The 16,529-nt window shown below is 44.7% G+C and overlaps 1 protein-coding gene across 2 annotated transcripts; it reads left to right on the forward strand.

The window, feature by feature from the left end:
* Nucleotides 1-6,029: 6,029 nt before the first annotated feature.
* Nucleotides 6,030-16,087, forward strand: LOC112226377 (plexin domain-containing protein 2-like). 2 transcript variants are annotated; one of them, XM_042308201.1, is made up of 14 exons: nucleotides 6,030-6,113; nucleotides 8,731-8,903; nucleotides 10,373-10,516; nucleotides 10,740-10,809; nucleotides 10,960-11,082; nucleotides 11,402-11,520; nucleotides 11,628-11,727; nucleotides 11,833-11,928; nucleotides 12,861-12,942; nucleotides 13,106-13,166; nucleotides 13,264-13,504; nucleotides 14,473-14,511; nucleotides 14,747-14,910; nucleotides 15,186-16,087. In XM_042308201.1, exons 3-14 carry the CDS (start codon nucleotides 10,376-10,378, stop codon nucleotides 15,414-15,416), a joined length of 1,467 nt encoding a protein of 488 aa, XP_042164135.1. In that variant the 5' UTR covers nucleotides 6,030-6,113; nucleotides 8,731-8,903; nucleotides 10,373-10,375; the 3' UTR covers nucleotides 15,417-16,087. The 2 variants fall into 2 exon arrangements, with proteins under 2 accessions (XP_042164135.1, XP_042164133.1); XM_042308199.1 differs by lacking the exons at nucleotides 6,030-6,113; nucleotides 8,731-8,903 and adding an exon at nucleotides 10,048-10,202.
* Nucleotides 16,088-16,529: the final 442 nt, after the last annotated feature.

The following is a 16,529-nucleotide window of genomic DNA, read 5'->3' on the forward strand; positions in this document are numbered from 1 at the left end:
TGTGACCACGGCCGTTGTGGAACGGGTCGGGGTTGTAATTTCCCTCTGGGCGGGTGTCTAGGTGCCTTGCACTGGGCGCACACCGAGCAGGAGGAAACATAAACGCTCACGTCCTTGGCTAACGTGGGCCACCAGTACTTCCCACTGAGACAGCGCACTGTCCGACCGATACCCGGATGACCAGACGTGTGGGCCCAACAGTTCAACCGGTCACGGACAGCAGACGGAACGTACAGACGCCCAACTGGAGTGGGCTCTGTACGTGACGCCCGCTCGATGTCCGCGCCCACCTCCCATACCACTGGTGCCACCAGGCAAGAAGCCGGTATTATGGGAGTGGGATCCGTGGACCGCTCCTCTGTGTCATACAGCCGGAATAGTGTGTCTGCCTTCACGTTCTGGGAACCTGGTTTGTAGGATAGGGTGAAAACAAAACGGGTGAAAAACATGGCCCACCTTGCCTGGCGAGGGTTCATTCTCCTCGCCGCCCGGAGGTACTCCAGATTGCGGTGGTCAGTCCAAATGAGGAAAGGGTGTCTAGCCCCCTCAAGCCAATGTCTCCACGCCTTCAGAGCCCCGACAACAGCCAACAGCTCCCGGTCCCTCACATCATAGTTTCGCTACGCCGGGCTGAGCGACCGCCGTGTGTCACAACTTCTGCCAAAGTCGGTTCCTCTCCTTGTCTTCTAGCCATCATCACCGGTCTTCTAGCCATCATCGATCTATTTTTCATGTTCCATTTGTTGTGGTTGTCGCACTCAACTGGTTTCAATGACCTAATTACATGTTGAATATGTTCCCTCTGTTCCCCCAATGTCCTTGTCGGGTATTGTTTATAGTAAGTACGTGTGCTTTATGTGACTGGTGCGATACGGGTTTTGTTGCCCATGTGTTTTGTTATTTTTGTATGTCGGTAGTTACAGTGCCTTGCGAAAGTATTCGGCCCCTTGAACTTTGCGACCTTTTGCCACATTTCAGGCTTCAAACATAAAGATATAAAACTGTATTTTTTTGTGAAGAATCAACAACAAGTGGGACACAATCATGAAGTGTAACGACATTTATTGGATATTTCAAACTTTTTTAACAAATCAAAAACTGAAAAATTGGGCGTGCAAAATTATTCAGCCCCCTTAAATTAATACTTTGTAGCGCCACTTTTTGCTGCGATTACAGCTGTAAGTCGCTTGGGGTATGTCTCTATCAGTTTTGCACATCGAGAGACTGAAATTTTTTCCCATTCCTCCTTGCAAAACAGCTCGAGCTCAGTGAGGTTGGATGGAGAGCATTTGTGAACAGCAGTTTTCAGTTCTTTCCACAGATTCTCGATTGGATTCAGGTCTGGACTTTGACTTGGCCATTCTAACACCTGGATATGTTTATTTTTGAACCATTCCATTGTAGATTTTGCTTTATGTATTGGATCATTGTCTTGTTGGAAGACAAATCTCCGTCCCAGTCTCAGGTCTTTTGCAGACTCCATCAGGTTCTCTTCCAGAATGGTCCTGTATTTGTCTCCATCCATCTTCCCATCAATTTTAACCATCTTCCCTGTCCCTGCTGAAGAAAAGCAAGCCCAAACCATGATGCTGCCACCACCATGTTTGACAGTGGGGATGGTGTGTTCAGGGTGATGAGCTGTGTTGCTTTTACGCCAAACATAACGTTTTGCATTGTTGCCAAAAAGTTCAATTTTGGTTTCATCTGACCAGAGCACCTTCTTCCACATGTTTGGTGTGTCTCCCAGGTGGCTTGTGGCAAACTTTAAACAACACTTTTTATGGATATCTTTAAGAAATGACTTTCTTCTTGCCACTCTTCCATAAAGGCCAGATTTGTGCAATATACGACTGATTGTTGTCCTATGGACAGAGTCTCCCACCTCAGCTGTCGATCTCTGCAGTTCATCCAGAGTGATCATGGGCCTCTTGGCTGCATCTCTGATCAGTCTTCTCCTTGTATGAGCTGAAAGTTTAGAGGGACGGCCAGGTCTTGGTAGATTTGCAGTGGTCTGATACTCCTTCCATTTCAATATTATCGCTTGCACAGTGCTCCTTGGGATGTTTAAAGCTTGGGAAATCTTTTTGTATCCAAATCCGGCTTTAAACTTCTTCACGACAGTATCTCGGACCTGCCTGGTGTGTTCCTTGTTCTTCATGATGCTCTCTGCGCTTTTAACGGATCTCTGAGACTATCACAGTGCAGGTGCATTTATACAGAGACTTGATTACACACAGGTGGATTGTATTTATCATCATTAGTCATGTAGGTCAACATTGGATCATTCAGAGATCCTCACTGAACTTCTGGAGAGAGTTTGCTGCACTGAAAGTAAAGGGGTTGAATAATTTTGCACGACCAATTTTTCAGTTTTTGATTTGTTAAAAAAGTTTGAAATATCCAATAAATGTCGTTCCACTTCATGATTGTGTCCCACTTGTTGTTGATTCTTCACAAAAAAATACAGTTTTATATCTTTATGTTTGATGCCTGAAATGTGGCAAAAGGTCGCAAAGTTCAAGGGGGCCGAATACTTTCGCAAGGCACTGTATGTACATTAAACGGCTCTGGCTATTTACCAAGTTCTGCTCTCCTCCGTTTGACTTCCATGCCACCAGTTACACACTCCTGACACCCTGGTTCTAAATCAATGGTTGTTTAGTAGTCCGAAAATGTCAGAAATATTCACTTGCTTGACCTTGCTGTAGGTCATGTAACTAACTGTTTGTTACATGCAAAATGCTTTTCGGACTTCACCAGACAGATGTGGCTCTCCGGTTTTGTGATGAAACACTTGAATTTATTCTGCCACTGTGTCTTATTATTGTCTCGGCCTTAGGCCTATATATCACATTGGCAGGGGACATGAACTAACAGGTTAGAGAGCAAATAATTAATTATCACAACACATACAGTAGTAATTATGGCTTTTTTCCCCTGGCCTGGCATCCACAGTGATTGTCATTATCATAATGAAAGCGTGTATTTGAGAGCCATATTGGCCAAGTTGCTCTGTTTAAAACTATATAAAGATACACAAGTTTGTATTTCTAGGATTCAGAGCACTGTCATTCTTCAACACTTTGTATGACCCCTCGTCAGACAATGCAATGAGTCCACAGTGGTTACCTCTGAGAAGTAACCTCAGACAGTGGTTACCTCTGAGACTCGACGAGGAATGACTCCAAACCGTTCTCATAATGAAACGCTACCAAGCACAGCGTCAACTAAAGTGTTTATCTACAGTTTGTTTTGAACAGCATTCCTATTATAGTCTTAGGAAACATGTATTGATATAAGTTCATTATTTTATTCTCATGGAATTGCATTTACCATCGTGACAAGAGGACAATGTTGATAAAGATCAAGAGTATTGTGACGTAGCAATATAGTCATAATGACATTACAGACGATTATTTCTAAGTTTCTTCTTCAGTCTTTGCCTCTCTAACCTGTGATATTAGACAACCATCCCCTGCCCCATCCCCAGCCCTCTCTCCAAGCCCTATCACTAGCTCTCTATCCCCCCCCTCATCTTCAGTCCCAGACCTCTCTCCAAGCCACATCCCCAGCCATCTATCCCCTTCAACCCCACCCTCATCCTCAGTCCCAGACCTCTTTCCAAGCCACATCTCCAGCCATCTATCCCCCTACCCCCATTCCCAGTCCCAGACCTCTCTCCATGCCACATCCGCAGCCCTTTATCCCCCTACCCGAATTCCCAGTCCCAGACCTCTCTCCAAACCACATCCCAAGCCCTATCCCCCCCCCCCACACACACACTTAGAACTTAGGGTTCCAAAACAGTTATTTGGCTGTCACCATAGGAGAACCCTTTTTGGTTCCAGGTAGAACTCTTTTGCGTTTCAAGTAGAACCCTCTGTGGGAAGGGTTCTACATAGAACAGAAAAGGGATCCACCTGGAACCAAATAGGGTTCTTCAAAGGGTTCTCCTATGGGAACAGCCAAAGAAACCTTTTAGGTTCTAGATAGCACCTTTTTTTCTAAGAGTTCACCCCCATCTCTAGTCCCAGACCTCTCTCCAAGCCCCAGCCCACTGTCTATCCATCTCCAGGCCCAGACCTCTCTCCAAGGCCCAGCCCACCATCCATCTCCAGTCCCAGACCTCTCTCCAAGCCCCAGCCCACTGTCCATCCATCTCCAGGCCCAGACCTCTCTCCAAGCTCCAGCCCACTGTCCATCCATCTCCGGTCCCAGACCTCTCTCCATGCCCCAGCCCACTGTCCATCCATCTCCAGTCCCAGACCTTTTTCCAAGCCCCAGCCCACTGTCCATCCATCTCCAGGCCCAGACCTCTCTTCAAGCCCCAGCCCACTGTCCATCCATCTCCAGTCCCAGACCTCTCTCCAAGCCCCAGCCCACTGTCCATCCATCTCCAGTCCCAGACCTCTCTCCAAGCCCCAGCCCACTGTCCATCCATCTCCAGTCCCAGACCTCTCTCCAAGCCCCAGCCCACTGTCCATCCATCTCCAGTCCCAGACCTCTCTTCAAGCCCCAGCCCACTGTCCAGCCATCTCCAGTCTAAGACTCAGTATATCAAGGCCCTAGCACATCCAGCACAGACATGGTAGCAAACACCCAGACTTCCTCTGGTCGCTGTCTCTCTCTCTCTCTGCCAGACAGAGGACTGGAGGCCAGAGACAGGGGACACAGGAGGAATGTAGGACGTCAATGGGAAGGAACTCATTCAGAGGTGCCAAAAGAGAGAGATTATTAATTGTAGTTTATGACAGCAAGCTGGGAGGGGAAAAGGATTGTTGATGAGCACAAGCACATTTACTGTAGGTTGTCTGATTCGGAAACTATGGCTGAGGATTAAGGACTTGTGTTTTATTATTACTGCACATTGAACCACAAGTATTTAACGGGGTGTCACAACAAAAATAGTGTCAACGATAACTCCACTGTAGTAGCCTGGGTAACGATAACTCCACTGTAGTAGCCTGGGTAACGATAACTCCACTGTAGTAGCCTGGGTAACGATAACTCCACTGTAGTAGCCTGGGTAATGATAACTCCACTGTAGTAGCCTGGGTAACGATAACTCCACTGTAGTAGCCTGGGTAACGATAACTCCACTGTAGTAGCCTGGGTAATGATAACTCCACTGTAGTAGCCTGGGTAACGATAACTCCACTGTAGTAGCCTGGGTAACGATAACTCCACTGTAGTAGCCTGGGTAACGATAACTCCACTTTAGTAGCCTGGGTAACGATAACTCCACTGTAGTAGCCCGGGTAACGATAACTCCACTGTAGTAGCCCGGGTAACGATAACTCCACTGTAGTAGCCTGGGTAACGATAACTCCACTGTAGTAGCCTGGGTAATGATAACTCCACTGTAGTAGCCTGGATAACTGAGCTATATTGATGTAATATGTTTTATCTTGACAGCTACGGTATAAAGCCAGACTGTCCATGCCCAGAAACACTAGTGTACAACTTTATAAGACAACTTTATAAGGTTGGAATTCAGTATTAATGAGATACAGGATAACAAAGGGGCCCTGTGTTTGTCTGTGGGAACAAGTACAGTATGGTCCCCTCCTTTCTTTTCCATTAAGACTAAACATAATCTCTGTTGTGTGCCAGGGCTTAGAAGAGGAAGAAGAGGAACCCTTAACCAATGACAGATGCTTCGATATGTATCGTAAAAACGGCTTTGAAACTTGGCCTCTGGAGTATACTCACATTCACTCGTTACCAAGGATGCAACATCTGATGGCAGGAACTATTTCCCCAGCTCAATCAATACCATATGATTCACAGGGTGTATTTGTATACCATTGGGCTCTTTTGTCAATGCAAAACAAGCTGTATTGCTTATTAGGATAAACTGATATGAAATACTTTTAGTGACAATTCAATATGATGGGTCTGTCTAATTTCACACATCATTAGACTAAATGAAGTAGAGTAAGTGGAGTACAGTGTGCTTGCACTGCCCCACAGACTAATCTCTCTCTCTCTCTCTCTCTCTCTCTCTCTCTCTCTCCCACACACACCCTGAGGTTGGAAAGCCCTTTAGCCTTGTGAGACATGTCACACTCATCCAATCCACGGAATTCTCAGAGGAACTCGCTCTCATGCAGGTGAGAAAACACACACACAGTACACAGAGAGACAGAGAGAGAGAGAGAGACGGAGAGAGAGAGAGAGAGATGGAGAGAGAGAGAGAGACGGAGGTCCTATTCTACTCAGCACGGAGGCAGACTCACTGTTTTGGTGCGTGTGTACACTGTTTTGGTGCGTGTGTACACTGTTTTGGTGCGTGTGTACACTGTTTTGGTGCGTGTGTACAACGTTTCCAGCGCGTATGCACTGTCTCCACTCTCAGCTTATTAAAACGGAGATGACCAAGAGGGAGAGAGACAATAATAACTTCAGCATCGCACTCAAGTCATTGTCAACATACTTATTATCTTAGCCCTATCAAGTGACCACAACCTTTCCAAGACGAATAGATTTAGCCAATTTGAATTCTTGTTAAATGGGCATTTCCCGGAGACGGGAAGTATTGCTATTGAAATGTTTAGTATTTTATGTTAAAAATGCAACTACTGGATTTTATTTCATAACTTGCTCTGCATTTTTGTTTGAGAAGTGGACAACATTCTGACGGAATAGTATCGCCTTCATACTTCAAACCAAAAGGACCTTGCGCAAATGAAAAGTTGTCCAACAGAGTTTTTTTATTTTGGTGCTTTGGGAATTTGAAAGGGAATAAAGAGACTTAGGAACTGATGATGTCGAAGACTGTCAAATTTATCACCGGAATATTTATAGTTTTCCAGTATCAAATAACTAATGTGGAATTGATGCCTGCCAGTGGTAAGTCATTATTTAAAATAGTCTTTATTTATCGTAAGTCATTATTGTTCTTCAATTCTCTTTGGTGTGTTTTGTTTTTGAAGCTCAGTCGTGTGGACTAAGATTTCTATATAGCCTTAATGTTTTGGCAAGTTATTTACTTTTTAAATAAATCAAATATTGAAGGAATTACTGCAAACATTAGACCAGTAAAGTACAGGATAAAATGCTGTGATAGGCTATATCACTGCCATACTGAATCCTTAGAGAGTGGACACAGTTCTCTGGCATAGAATAGAATACTTCCCAAGTGACTTTACTAAGATAAGAGGAGATAAGATAACTTAACAAGATAAGTGGACTTGCTACATAAATGTCACTTTGCTGACATGCATGTAGGTTTGTTACTGCTTGTAGTGTCAGTTCATGGCTCATTAAAGGGGCAATAAGTAATTGCAACATTCATTTGTATACACATGGATTCTTGAAGAATATAATTTATAAATGCCTCATGAGCTTCAATTGTCACACTCCATCAGAGCCCAAACTAGGAGCTTGTTTTACTCTGGTGTTTGTAAGCAAAGTAATTGTAAACAAACACTGTATAGCCTCAAAACAAGTTTAAAACTGTAAATTTGATCTAATGGATGGCCAGTCCTTGCATCTGTAGCTCTGTCTTAGAATTTGACAGATGCTACATGTATCCAGCCCCATCCCTAAGCTATTTACCAAATCAGTGGCGGGGTGCCCGCTTTCTTACTGTTTACAACTGCAGATTGCTCATTAAACCAGTTTCTTTTAGGTGTTCTATATGTCTCCCAACCACAATAACACTTCTACGTCTGCTGATGCTAGTAGAACACTATGTGACATACTCTATGAGACTCACAACATGTCTTCCTCCATCATAACTGCCCCATAACGTCTGGGTTGGGCCTGCCAGTGTGAAGAATGTGCGGCAGCCTTTCACTCTCTCCTGCGAAAAGAGGGGGGAGTTTAGGTGCACTGCTGTCCCTGGCAGGATGATTGAGGGAAGGTGGATGTTTGTTTTTCCCAGGGAAGAGAGGTTAGTATGCTGTTTGTGTCTGTCACATGTTGACACTGACAGGCAGGCAGACGAAGGCTAGTATATAAAGATGGGTTTAGTTCCAAGGACTGAAGACGTTCAGTCATTGTCAACCTCACATGGGAGATTCCTGGGCCCTTTTCAAACACTGGTGAGATGAAAGGTAACCAGCACACTATGTCACAGGGAGCCCCTTCTACTCTCCTCAGGGGTCTCCCATCCTGGTGTGCAGGGGTTGGCCCTCTCTAGATGAGAGTCAGATCTGGATCAAATACATTGTGTGTCAAATAATTTGAAGTGTACGCTTGATTTCGCTTGACCGGAATTCAGGGTGGTTTGCATTGGTTCCATTGTATTAGGCAATGGAAGGCCTGTCCCAGACCTGCTGTTTTCAACTCTCTAGAGACAGCAGGAGCAGTAGAGATTCTCTGAATGATCTGCTATGAAAAGCCAACTGACATTTACTCCTGAGGTGCTGACCTGTTGCACCGATCGACAACCACTGTGATTATTATTATTTGACCATGCTGGTCATCTATGAACATTTGAGCATCTTGGCCATGTACTGTTATAAGCTCCACCCAGCACAGCCTGAAGAGGACTGGCCACCCCTCATAGCCGGTTCCTCTCTAAGTTTCTTCTGGTATTTCTAGGGAGTTTTTCCCAGCCACCGTGCTTCTACACCTGCATTGCTTGCTGTTTGGGGTTTTAGGCTGGGTTTCTGTACACCACTTTGAGATATCAGCTGATGTAAGAAGGTCTTTATAAATACATTTGATTTAGGCTAAATCAAGCACACCTCATGTATCTGAATGTGTTTTTGTTTGGTCCAGGTCTGGGGAGTGTGTCTGAGGACCAGGGATCCTCCAGCCAGAGGTGGAGGAGGTGGCTGGCCATCCCCAGGCCGGGTGCCCCGAGCTGGGCCAGTGACGACCTCCACAGCCACTACAAGGACCAGGATGACCTACTGACTGAGGAGAGACATGACAACAGCTCCCAGATTGAAGTAGGAACAACAACAACAATTTCATGACCAGGACAGTTATAAAGTCTGGGCCCTAGTTAATTAGACCCCAGGGTGTTTCCTGACATCATGACCAGGACAGTAATAAAGTCTGAGCCCTAGTTAATTAGACCCCAGGGTATTTCCTGACATCATGACCAGGACAGTAATAAAGTCTGACCCCTAGTTAATTAGACCCCAGGGTGTTTCCTGACATCATGACCAGGACAGTAATAAAGTCTGAGCCCTAGTTAATTAGGCCCCAGGGTGTTTCCTGACATCATGACCAGGACAGTAATAAAGTCTGAGCCCTAGTTAATTAGACCCCAGGGTATTTCCTGACATCATGACCAGGACAGTAATAAAGTCTGAGCCCTAGTTAATTAGACCCCAGGGTGTTTCCTGACATCATGGCCAGGACAGTAATAAAGTCTGAGCCCTAGTTAATTAGACCCCAGGGTGTTTCCTGACATCATGACCAGGACAGTAATAAAGTCTGGGCCCTAGTTAATTAGACCCCAGGGTGTTTCCTGACATCATGACCAGGACAGTAATAAAGTCTGAGCCCTAGTTAATTAGACCCCAGGGTGTTTCCTGACATCATGACCAGGACAGTAATAAAGTCTGAGCCCTAGTTAATTAGACCCCAGGGTGTTTCCTGACATCATGACCAGGACAGTAATAAAGTCTGAGCCCTAGTTAATTGGACCCCAGGGTGTTTCCTGGACCGGTCTTGTGTTTAGGAAAAGTCAGGACCCTAGTTAATTAGACCCCAGGGTGTTTCCTGACATCATGACCAGGACAGTAATAAAGTCTGAGCCCTAGTTAATTAGACCCCAGGGTGTTTCCTGACATCATGACCAGGACAGTAATAAAGTCTGAGCCCTAGTTAATTAGACCCCAGGGTGTTTCCTGGACAGGTCTTGTGTTTAGGAAAAGTCAGGACCCTGTCATGTTTAATAATGTTTCATGTTCTGTCATATCGGTATGATATAGAACTCTACGCACTCTACATCTCACTGTCAGAATCAAGCTTGAAATGATCTCTCATTGTTCAGCACATATTCAGGACTTATAGTGTATAACATCGAACACGGTGTGTCCCAACCTTGGTCCTCCAGTACCCCCAACAGTACACGTTTATTGTAACCCTGGACAAGCACACCTGATTCAACTTGTTAACTAATCATCAAGCCCTCAATGAGCTGAAGAGGTGTGTTTGTCAAGGGCTACAACAGGGTTGGAAAACACTGAATTCTAACATGAATATTGTTTATCCCCGGAAACACTGAATGCTAACAGGAATGTTGATTATCCCAGGAAACACTGAATGCTAACATGAATGTTGTTTATCCCAGGAAACACTGAATGCTAACATGAATGTTGTTTATCCCAGGAAACACTGAATGCTAACATGAATGTTGTTTATCCCAGGAAACACTGAATGCTAACATGAATGTTGTTTATCCCAGGACATGAACCATAGCTACTACACATCTAAGATCTACGGGGCTACAGAGACTGCTGGTAAATATCTGTGGGTGGACATAGATCAGCTGGACCCAGGGAAGGGGAAGATCCACGGCCTGCTGTCCAACACACACAGACAAGCAGCGGTACGCAGCCTTAGGGCAGAGGATATCAAACCATCAAGGATAAGGGCATGCTCCTGTTTAGTGGATACTGTCATGACAAGTCAGCGCCTAGCTCTGCAGCCGACTGCTACCTGTATGACTTCTACAATATCAGTGGAGATCACTCATACCTTGTGGCACCTTGTCTTGTCACTGAAACTCATCTTTGTTTTTGTGGTTTTTCTCCTTTCATTTCTCCTTTCAGAGTGTTCATCTGTCCTTTGACTTCCCGTTCTATGGTCACATACTGAGAGAAATCACAGTGGCAACTGGTGGTATGTCAAACTCTGATGAATGAGAATGAATATGTGAGAAACTACCACCATTATAAGGGACCTCCACCATCACTTCCTGAAATAAGAGGGGTGTGTGTGTGTGTGTGTGTGTGTGTGTGTGTGTGTGCGCGCGCGCACCCCCTCCATCAGGTTTCATCTACACAGGCGATGTCATCCACAGGATGCTGACGGCCACTCAGTACATCGCCCCTCTGATGGCCAACTTTGACCTCAGTATGTCCACAAACTCGACCATCAGTTACTTTGACAACGGTAAGACATATAGACATAGAGCCAAACAGGCAATTGTGTCTCGATAGATGTTAAGCCCTGCTCAGTCAATCAAAGGTTTTCTAGAAAATTCAAGGGCAACTAACTTTATCCATGTGCAGTGAATTAACATAGCTACTGTCTTTGTGTATCAAGCACAGCCTTGGTGGTTCTAACCAGCCTGTGTGTGTGTCTCTGTCTGTCCTCTAGGTACAGCCTTGGTGGTTCTAACCAGCCTGTGTGTGTGTGTCTATGTCTGTCCTTTAGGTACAGCCTTGGTGGTTCTAACCAGCCTGTGTGTGTTTCTCTGTCTGTCCTTTAGGTACAGCCTTAGTAGTCCAGTGGGATCAGGTTCACCTACAGGACAGTGTAAGTCAAGGCCCATTTACCTTCCAGACCGCTCTGCACAGTGACGGACGCATCGTCTTCGCCTACAAAGAGGTGACGCTCCTCTTCCTCGCTAACTATTACTTATTCTAGAGAAGTAGAGCTATTTGCCTTTAGCTTTAATTGTAATGAATGTGTATACCTCATTGTCCTGTGTGTAGGTTCCCATTGACATCAATGAGATCAGGTCAGTGAACCATCCTGTCAAAGTGGGCCTCTCAGACGCATTTGTGGTGCTTCATGAGATTGAGCAGATACCCAGTGAGTACCATAATGTCTCTGTGTGCCCCCCGCATCCCTGGTCCTCCAGTAAGATTGGATCTGACTGCAGTCTGACCACCATTGACCACCTTCTCATTATGCCAGATGTTCGCAGGAGGACCATCTATGAGTACCACAAAGTGGACATCCTCAAGTCCAAGATCGCCAACTCTACAGCGGTTGAGATGCTTCCTCTGCCCAGTAAGTTTATAACCCTGTTTATACCTTGTTCTAACGTGTCCTGTGTCCTGATCTTGTCCACATTCTGATTGTGCCCACATTTTCAGACGTGCGTCTACACATAGTGTTAAAATGTGTCACTTATCTGTCCACTGTGTCCACATTTTGACCTGCTTTCCTGGTCTCTCCCTGTATGTAAATCATTTGACAGATAGTCTTTCAAAATAATATTTATTTATTTTAAGACATACTGTATATTGATGCCATAAGTCAATTGTGCCACGTCAATGGTTTTAGAGGGCCTTATACAGTGGGGCAACAAAGTATTTAGTCAGCCACCAATTCTTCAAACAGGTGCCATTAATACAGGTAACGAGTGGAGGACAGAGGAGCCTCTTAAAGAAGAAGTTACAGGTCTGTGAGAGCCAGAAATCTTGCTTGTTTGTAGGTGACCAAATACTTATTTTCCACCATAGTTTGCAAATAAATTCATTAAAAATCCTACAATGTGATTTTCTGGATTTTTTTTCTCATTTTGTCTGTCATAGTTGAAGTGTACCTATGATGAAAATTACAGGCCTCTCTCATCTTTTTAAGTGGGAGAACTTGCACAATTGGTGGCTGACAAAATACTTTTTTGCCCCACTGTATATTGATGATTTGAATGGTTTCACTCTCCAGATCCGAATACACTTGTAAGATATCCAGATACAGTGGGTCCCTGGCTACCTTTGGAGGTGTTCAGGAAGATCTGATCACAATCAGTCTTTTAACTGTCTACACCAGTCCAAAAATGTTGGCACAATCACAATCAGGGCAAAGGACACATGTTAGAACTAGGCATAAACGGGGCTTAAGTCTACAGGGTTCTTTACAGTTATATCTATGGTAATTATTTGTGCTGGGCTAGAGCAACCTTTGGTGTACTAGGATCTCGCTTTTTTTTCTCTTAGCTTGTCTTCAGTTTTCCAGCTGTGGGCCTTGTATGTCATCTGAGATCGGCTTCAACTGCAGCTGGTGCAGCAGACTGCACAGGTAAAAGTCCAGGTCAAGTTTGTTATTGCCATTTGTAGGTACAGAATGCATACAGTGGAATTTTGCTGTGACAAGAGTTCAAAGAAAAATGTAACAACCTATCTCTCCCAAATCAGCACCATGTTGTGTCCTAATGGTTGTTCTGTTCTGTTATTTATAACAGGTGTTCCAGTGGCTTCGACCGGCATCGTCAGGACTGGGTAGATAAGGGCTGTCCTGAAGCGGTATTGAACAGTTCACTATTCACTTCATTTGTTTTCTTCTGCCTCAAGGAAACTCATTCAAAACTGGAAACTAATTCACGTTGTCTTGATTTCACAGGGGAAAAACCAGAGCTGTGTTCAGATGGTTCACACCAACACCACAACACCTTACAATGTGCCTAACGCTCACACTACAACCACTCCAGTTGCCATGACAAGAACAGTGCAACAGCGGACTACCACCTCCATCACCACAACTACCTCCTCTACCACCACTACCACTGCCACTACTACATCCAGAGCCAGACCTAGCCCCACTGTCACCACTGCCCTCCCCTTCACCAGTGCTCCTACGGTGGGTAAGTAGTAGTACCACTACCTGGCCTTTTTGATCAAAACACAATTACCATTTGGTGTGATGGGATGAGTGAGTGCCCTGGTGGGTTTACAATGACTTAACATTTACCAAGCCCTGGTGGGTTTACAATGACTTAACATTACCAAGCCCTGGTGGGTTTACAATGACTTAACATTTACCAAGCCCTGGTGGGTTTACAATGACTTAACATTTACCAAGCCCTGGTGGGTTTACAATGACTTAACATTTACCAAGCCCTGGTGGGTTTACAATGACTTAACATTTACCAAGCCCTTGTGGGTTTACAATGACTTAACATTTACCAAGCCCTGGTGGGTTTACAATGACTTAACATTTACCAAGCCCTGGTGGGTTTACAATGACTCAACATTTACCAAGCCCTGGTGGGTTTACAATGACTTCATATTTTAAAAGTCTGAAGTGGTGCAAGAAATAGAGTGGAAACACATTCTAGTTCATTCCTGCTTACACACTCCAATGCTTTGAAACCCTTGATGGGAAGTGAACAAGTGCACACTTGGAAGTGAACAAATGCACACTTCAGGTATAAGGATGGAGAATGGGAGTTGGGCTGCGGTTTGTGTTTGCTCTAGCTGCTCAGGGACGTAGAGATGACGCGGGTCCGGTCTGCAGCTATTTCCCAGCCTGCTGTCAGATAATTGTGCAGCCGCTTATACAACGCAATGACAAATACTACACACTGGCACCATACTGCACACGTGGATCTTATCTGCTGAATGATGCCTCTCACTAGGTATCTGTCTATGTCAGTCTGGGCAGGATGGAAGGTATGTTCTCATCGTATACTGTTTATGAACACACACAGTACATGCCTATATGGCTCTGGGATAAACATTAACTACAGGCCTCTGACTTGCCTCAGAAAGCTGGTGACCAGTTTTGATTTAATTTGGCCCTCACTCATCCATATGTATTTTTTTCTTTCAGATGACACTAAGTTTTCCCTGCACACAGAAAAAGAATCGCGTAAGTGGTTGCCAATCTCTTGCATGGTTCCAACATTCTCATGAATAATACATAATACACTTTTGAGACTATTATATTGGTTTCATTACACTGGCAAGCTACATAAAACACACCTAAAGCATTTTTATTAAAACAAATATTATTTTGACCCATTATTTTGAATATGGAAGACAGCCCAGCAAACAGTGAAGATTCCTACAACGTTAGGTAGCGTTTGTTACTTGTCCCCCTCCAGCTGCTGAGGTGGACGAGCCAGAGGAGGAGCAGAGAGAGGTGCGCCTGCAGACTGGTCTCCTGGTGGGCATCTCGCTGGTCATGATCACCATGGCAGCAGCCGTCATAGCAACGGTGTACATGTACAACCACCCGACCTCAAGCGCCAGCCTATTCTTCATAGAGGTAAGTAGGCCTACTGCCCCCTGCTGGCACTCACAAACATTTGTATGTCTTTATTTACATGATTTGGTCAGGGAAGTCACTGAGAGTACATCTAATTTAATGTATTTTGTTAAGGCTTAACACATTGTGACATTTAGGTAATTGAAGACCTTCATCAGACAATGTCAGACATTGTTTTGCCTATATGGAGTAGTTACACATTTTAGGGAAGCTCCTCTAATACATTTTGTTTAGCACAAATCTCCTTTCAGTTCTTCTGCCTGTGCTTCCCACAGAGGCGGCCCGCACGCTGGCCAGCCATGAAGATGAGGTTCTGTCGCAGCTCAGGGAACCCTGCGTATGCCGAGGTGGAGGATCCGGGGCTGGAGAAGGACGATCTGGTGGTCATCGACCCCATACACACCTTCGTCATCTCCGGCCACGACCGCAGGGAGAGCTTCATGGACAGCAAGGATGGCTTCATCGTCCCCAACCAAAGAGAACGGTTCCTGTCAGACCATTGCTGACCGGACCTGACTGGATCTGACTGAACCGGACCTGGCCGAAACTAACCAGACCTGACCATTCAGGAGGCTTTGGGGAGGAACTAGTATTCTATACTGTGGAAGGAGAATGTATACTTCGCTACCTTGCATTCTAACTAAAGTGCATGAATAAAGGAACAGACAGGATTTGTAAGAGACCATATTCAGACACTTAGAGGACAAATGGAAGTTTGAGGGGGAAAAAAGCTTATTTTGTTGTTTAAACCAACACTTTTGGGCCTTCTTCAGTTCTACCGTGGAAGTGGAATTCCTTGAACTAATAGATGGCCTTTTATTTAGCACGTACAAATGTCAAGGTTCAGAGCTGCTGAGGAAGAAAAACTAGCTGATTTTAAAAAACAATGAAATATATAAGCTAAGAATGTCATCAGCATGTTGACCAGGTTTTGTTTTTCCTGGTGGAATGCACTGCTACAGCTGACTGGAGATGGAAATGGCAGTGCCTCAGGAGAATCTCAGGCCGACTCAGAGTGACTCAACGACAGCTACAGGACAATGTGCTGATGATTCTCTACTGTAAATATGCTTAACCTGCTGTCATTTTCATGACATTTGAAACATTTGTGATTTGTGTGAGAATGCTGTGATTGCAGAGGACAGGACACATACATTAAACTGGACAGATGAATTAACCTATACCTCTCAGGTAATTTAGTCGTGTTTACTAAATGCAGGCCTAAGTGCAGGTGGTGGAGGTAGAATGCTGTTGAATGTCTATGGAAAACAAAGGCAAGATCACTGTTTGGGTGAAACAAGTGGATGTTAGAAGATGCTCCTGGAAGCACTCATTGGAACATAAAGGTTGTGTTTAGAGTCAGCCCAATTCTGATATTTTCCACTAATTGGTCTTTTGACCAATCAAATCAGATAATTTCACATCAAATATTTTTCAGCGCTGATCTGCTTGGTCGATTGACCAATTTAGTGAGAAAAAAAATATTAGAATTGGGTTGCCTGTCTAAATGCAGCCAACAAAATATCAAAGTCTGTTTCCATAAAGATGGCCTTTACTTCTCTAGTAAGAAGTCCTGGGAAGATTTCAATTACATACTCCTCGTGTCCTCTCTCCTCATC

This window comes from Oncorhynchus tshawytscha, linkage group LG28 (genome assembly GCF_018296145.1).
Source record: "Oncorhynchus tshawytscha isolate Ot180627B linkage group LG28, Otsh_v2.0, whole genome shotgun sequence".
Lineage (NCBI taxonomy): Eukaryota > Metazoa > Chordata > Actinopteri > Salmoniformes > Salmonidae > Oncorhynchus > Oncorhynchus tshawytscha.

Coding starts and splice junctions, on each gene's coding strand:
- LOC112226377 (XM_042308201.1), top strand. CDS start 10,376: ATGAACCATAGCTACTACACATCTAAGATCTACGGGGCTACAGAGACT. Junction 11,521..11,627: donor TCGTCTTCGCCTACAAAGAG/GTGACGCTCCTC, acceptor TCCTGTGTGTAG/GTTCCCATTGACATCAATGA. Junction 13,505..14,472: donor CACCAGTGCTCCTACGGTGG/GTAAGTAGTAGT, acceptor TTTTTCTTTCAG/ATGACACTAAGTTTTCCCTG.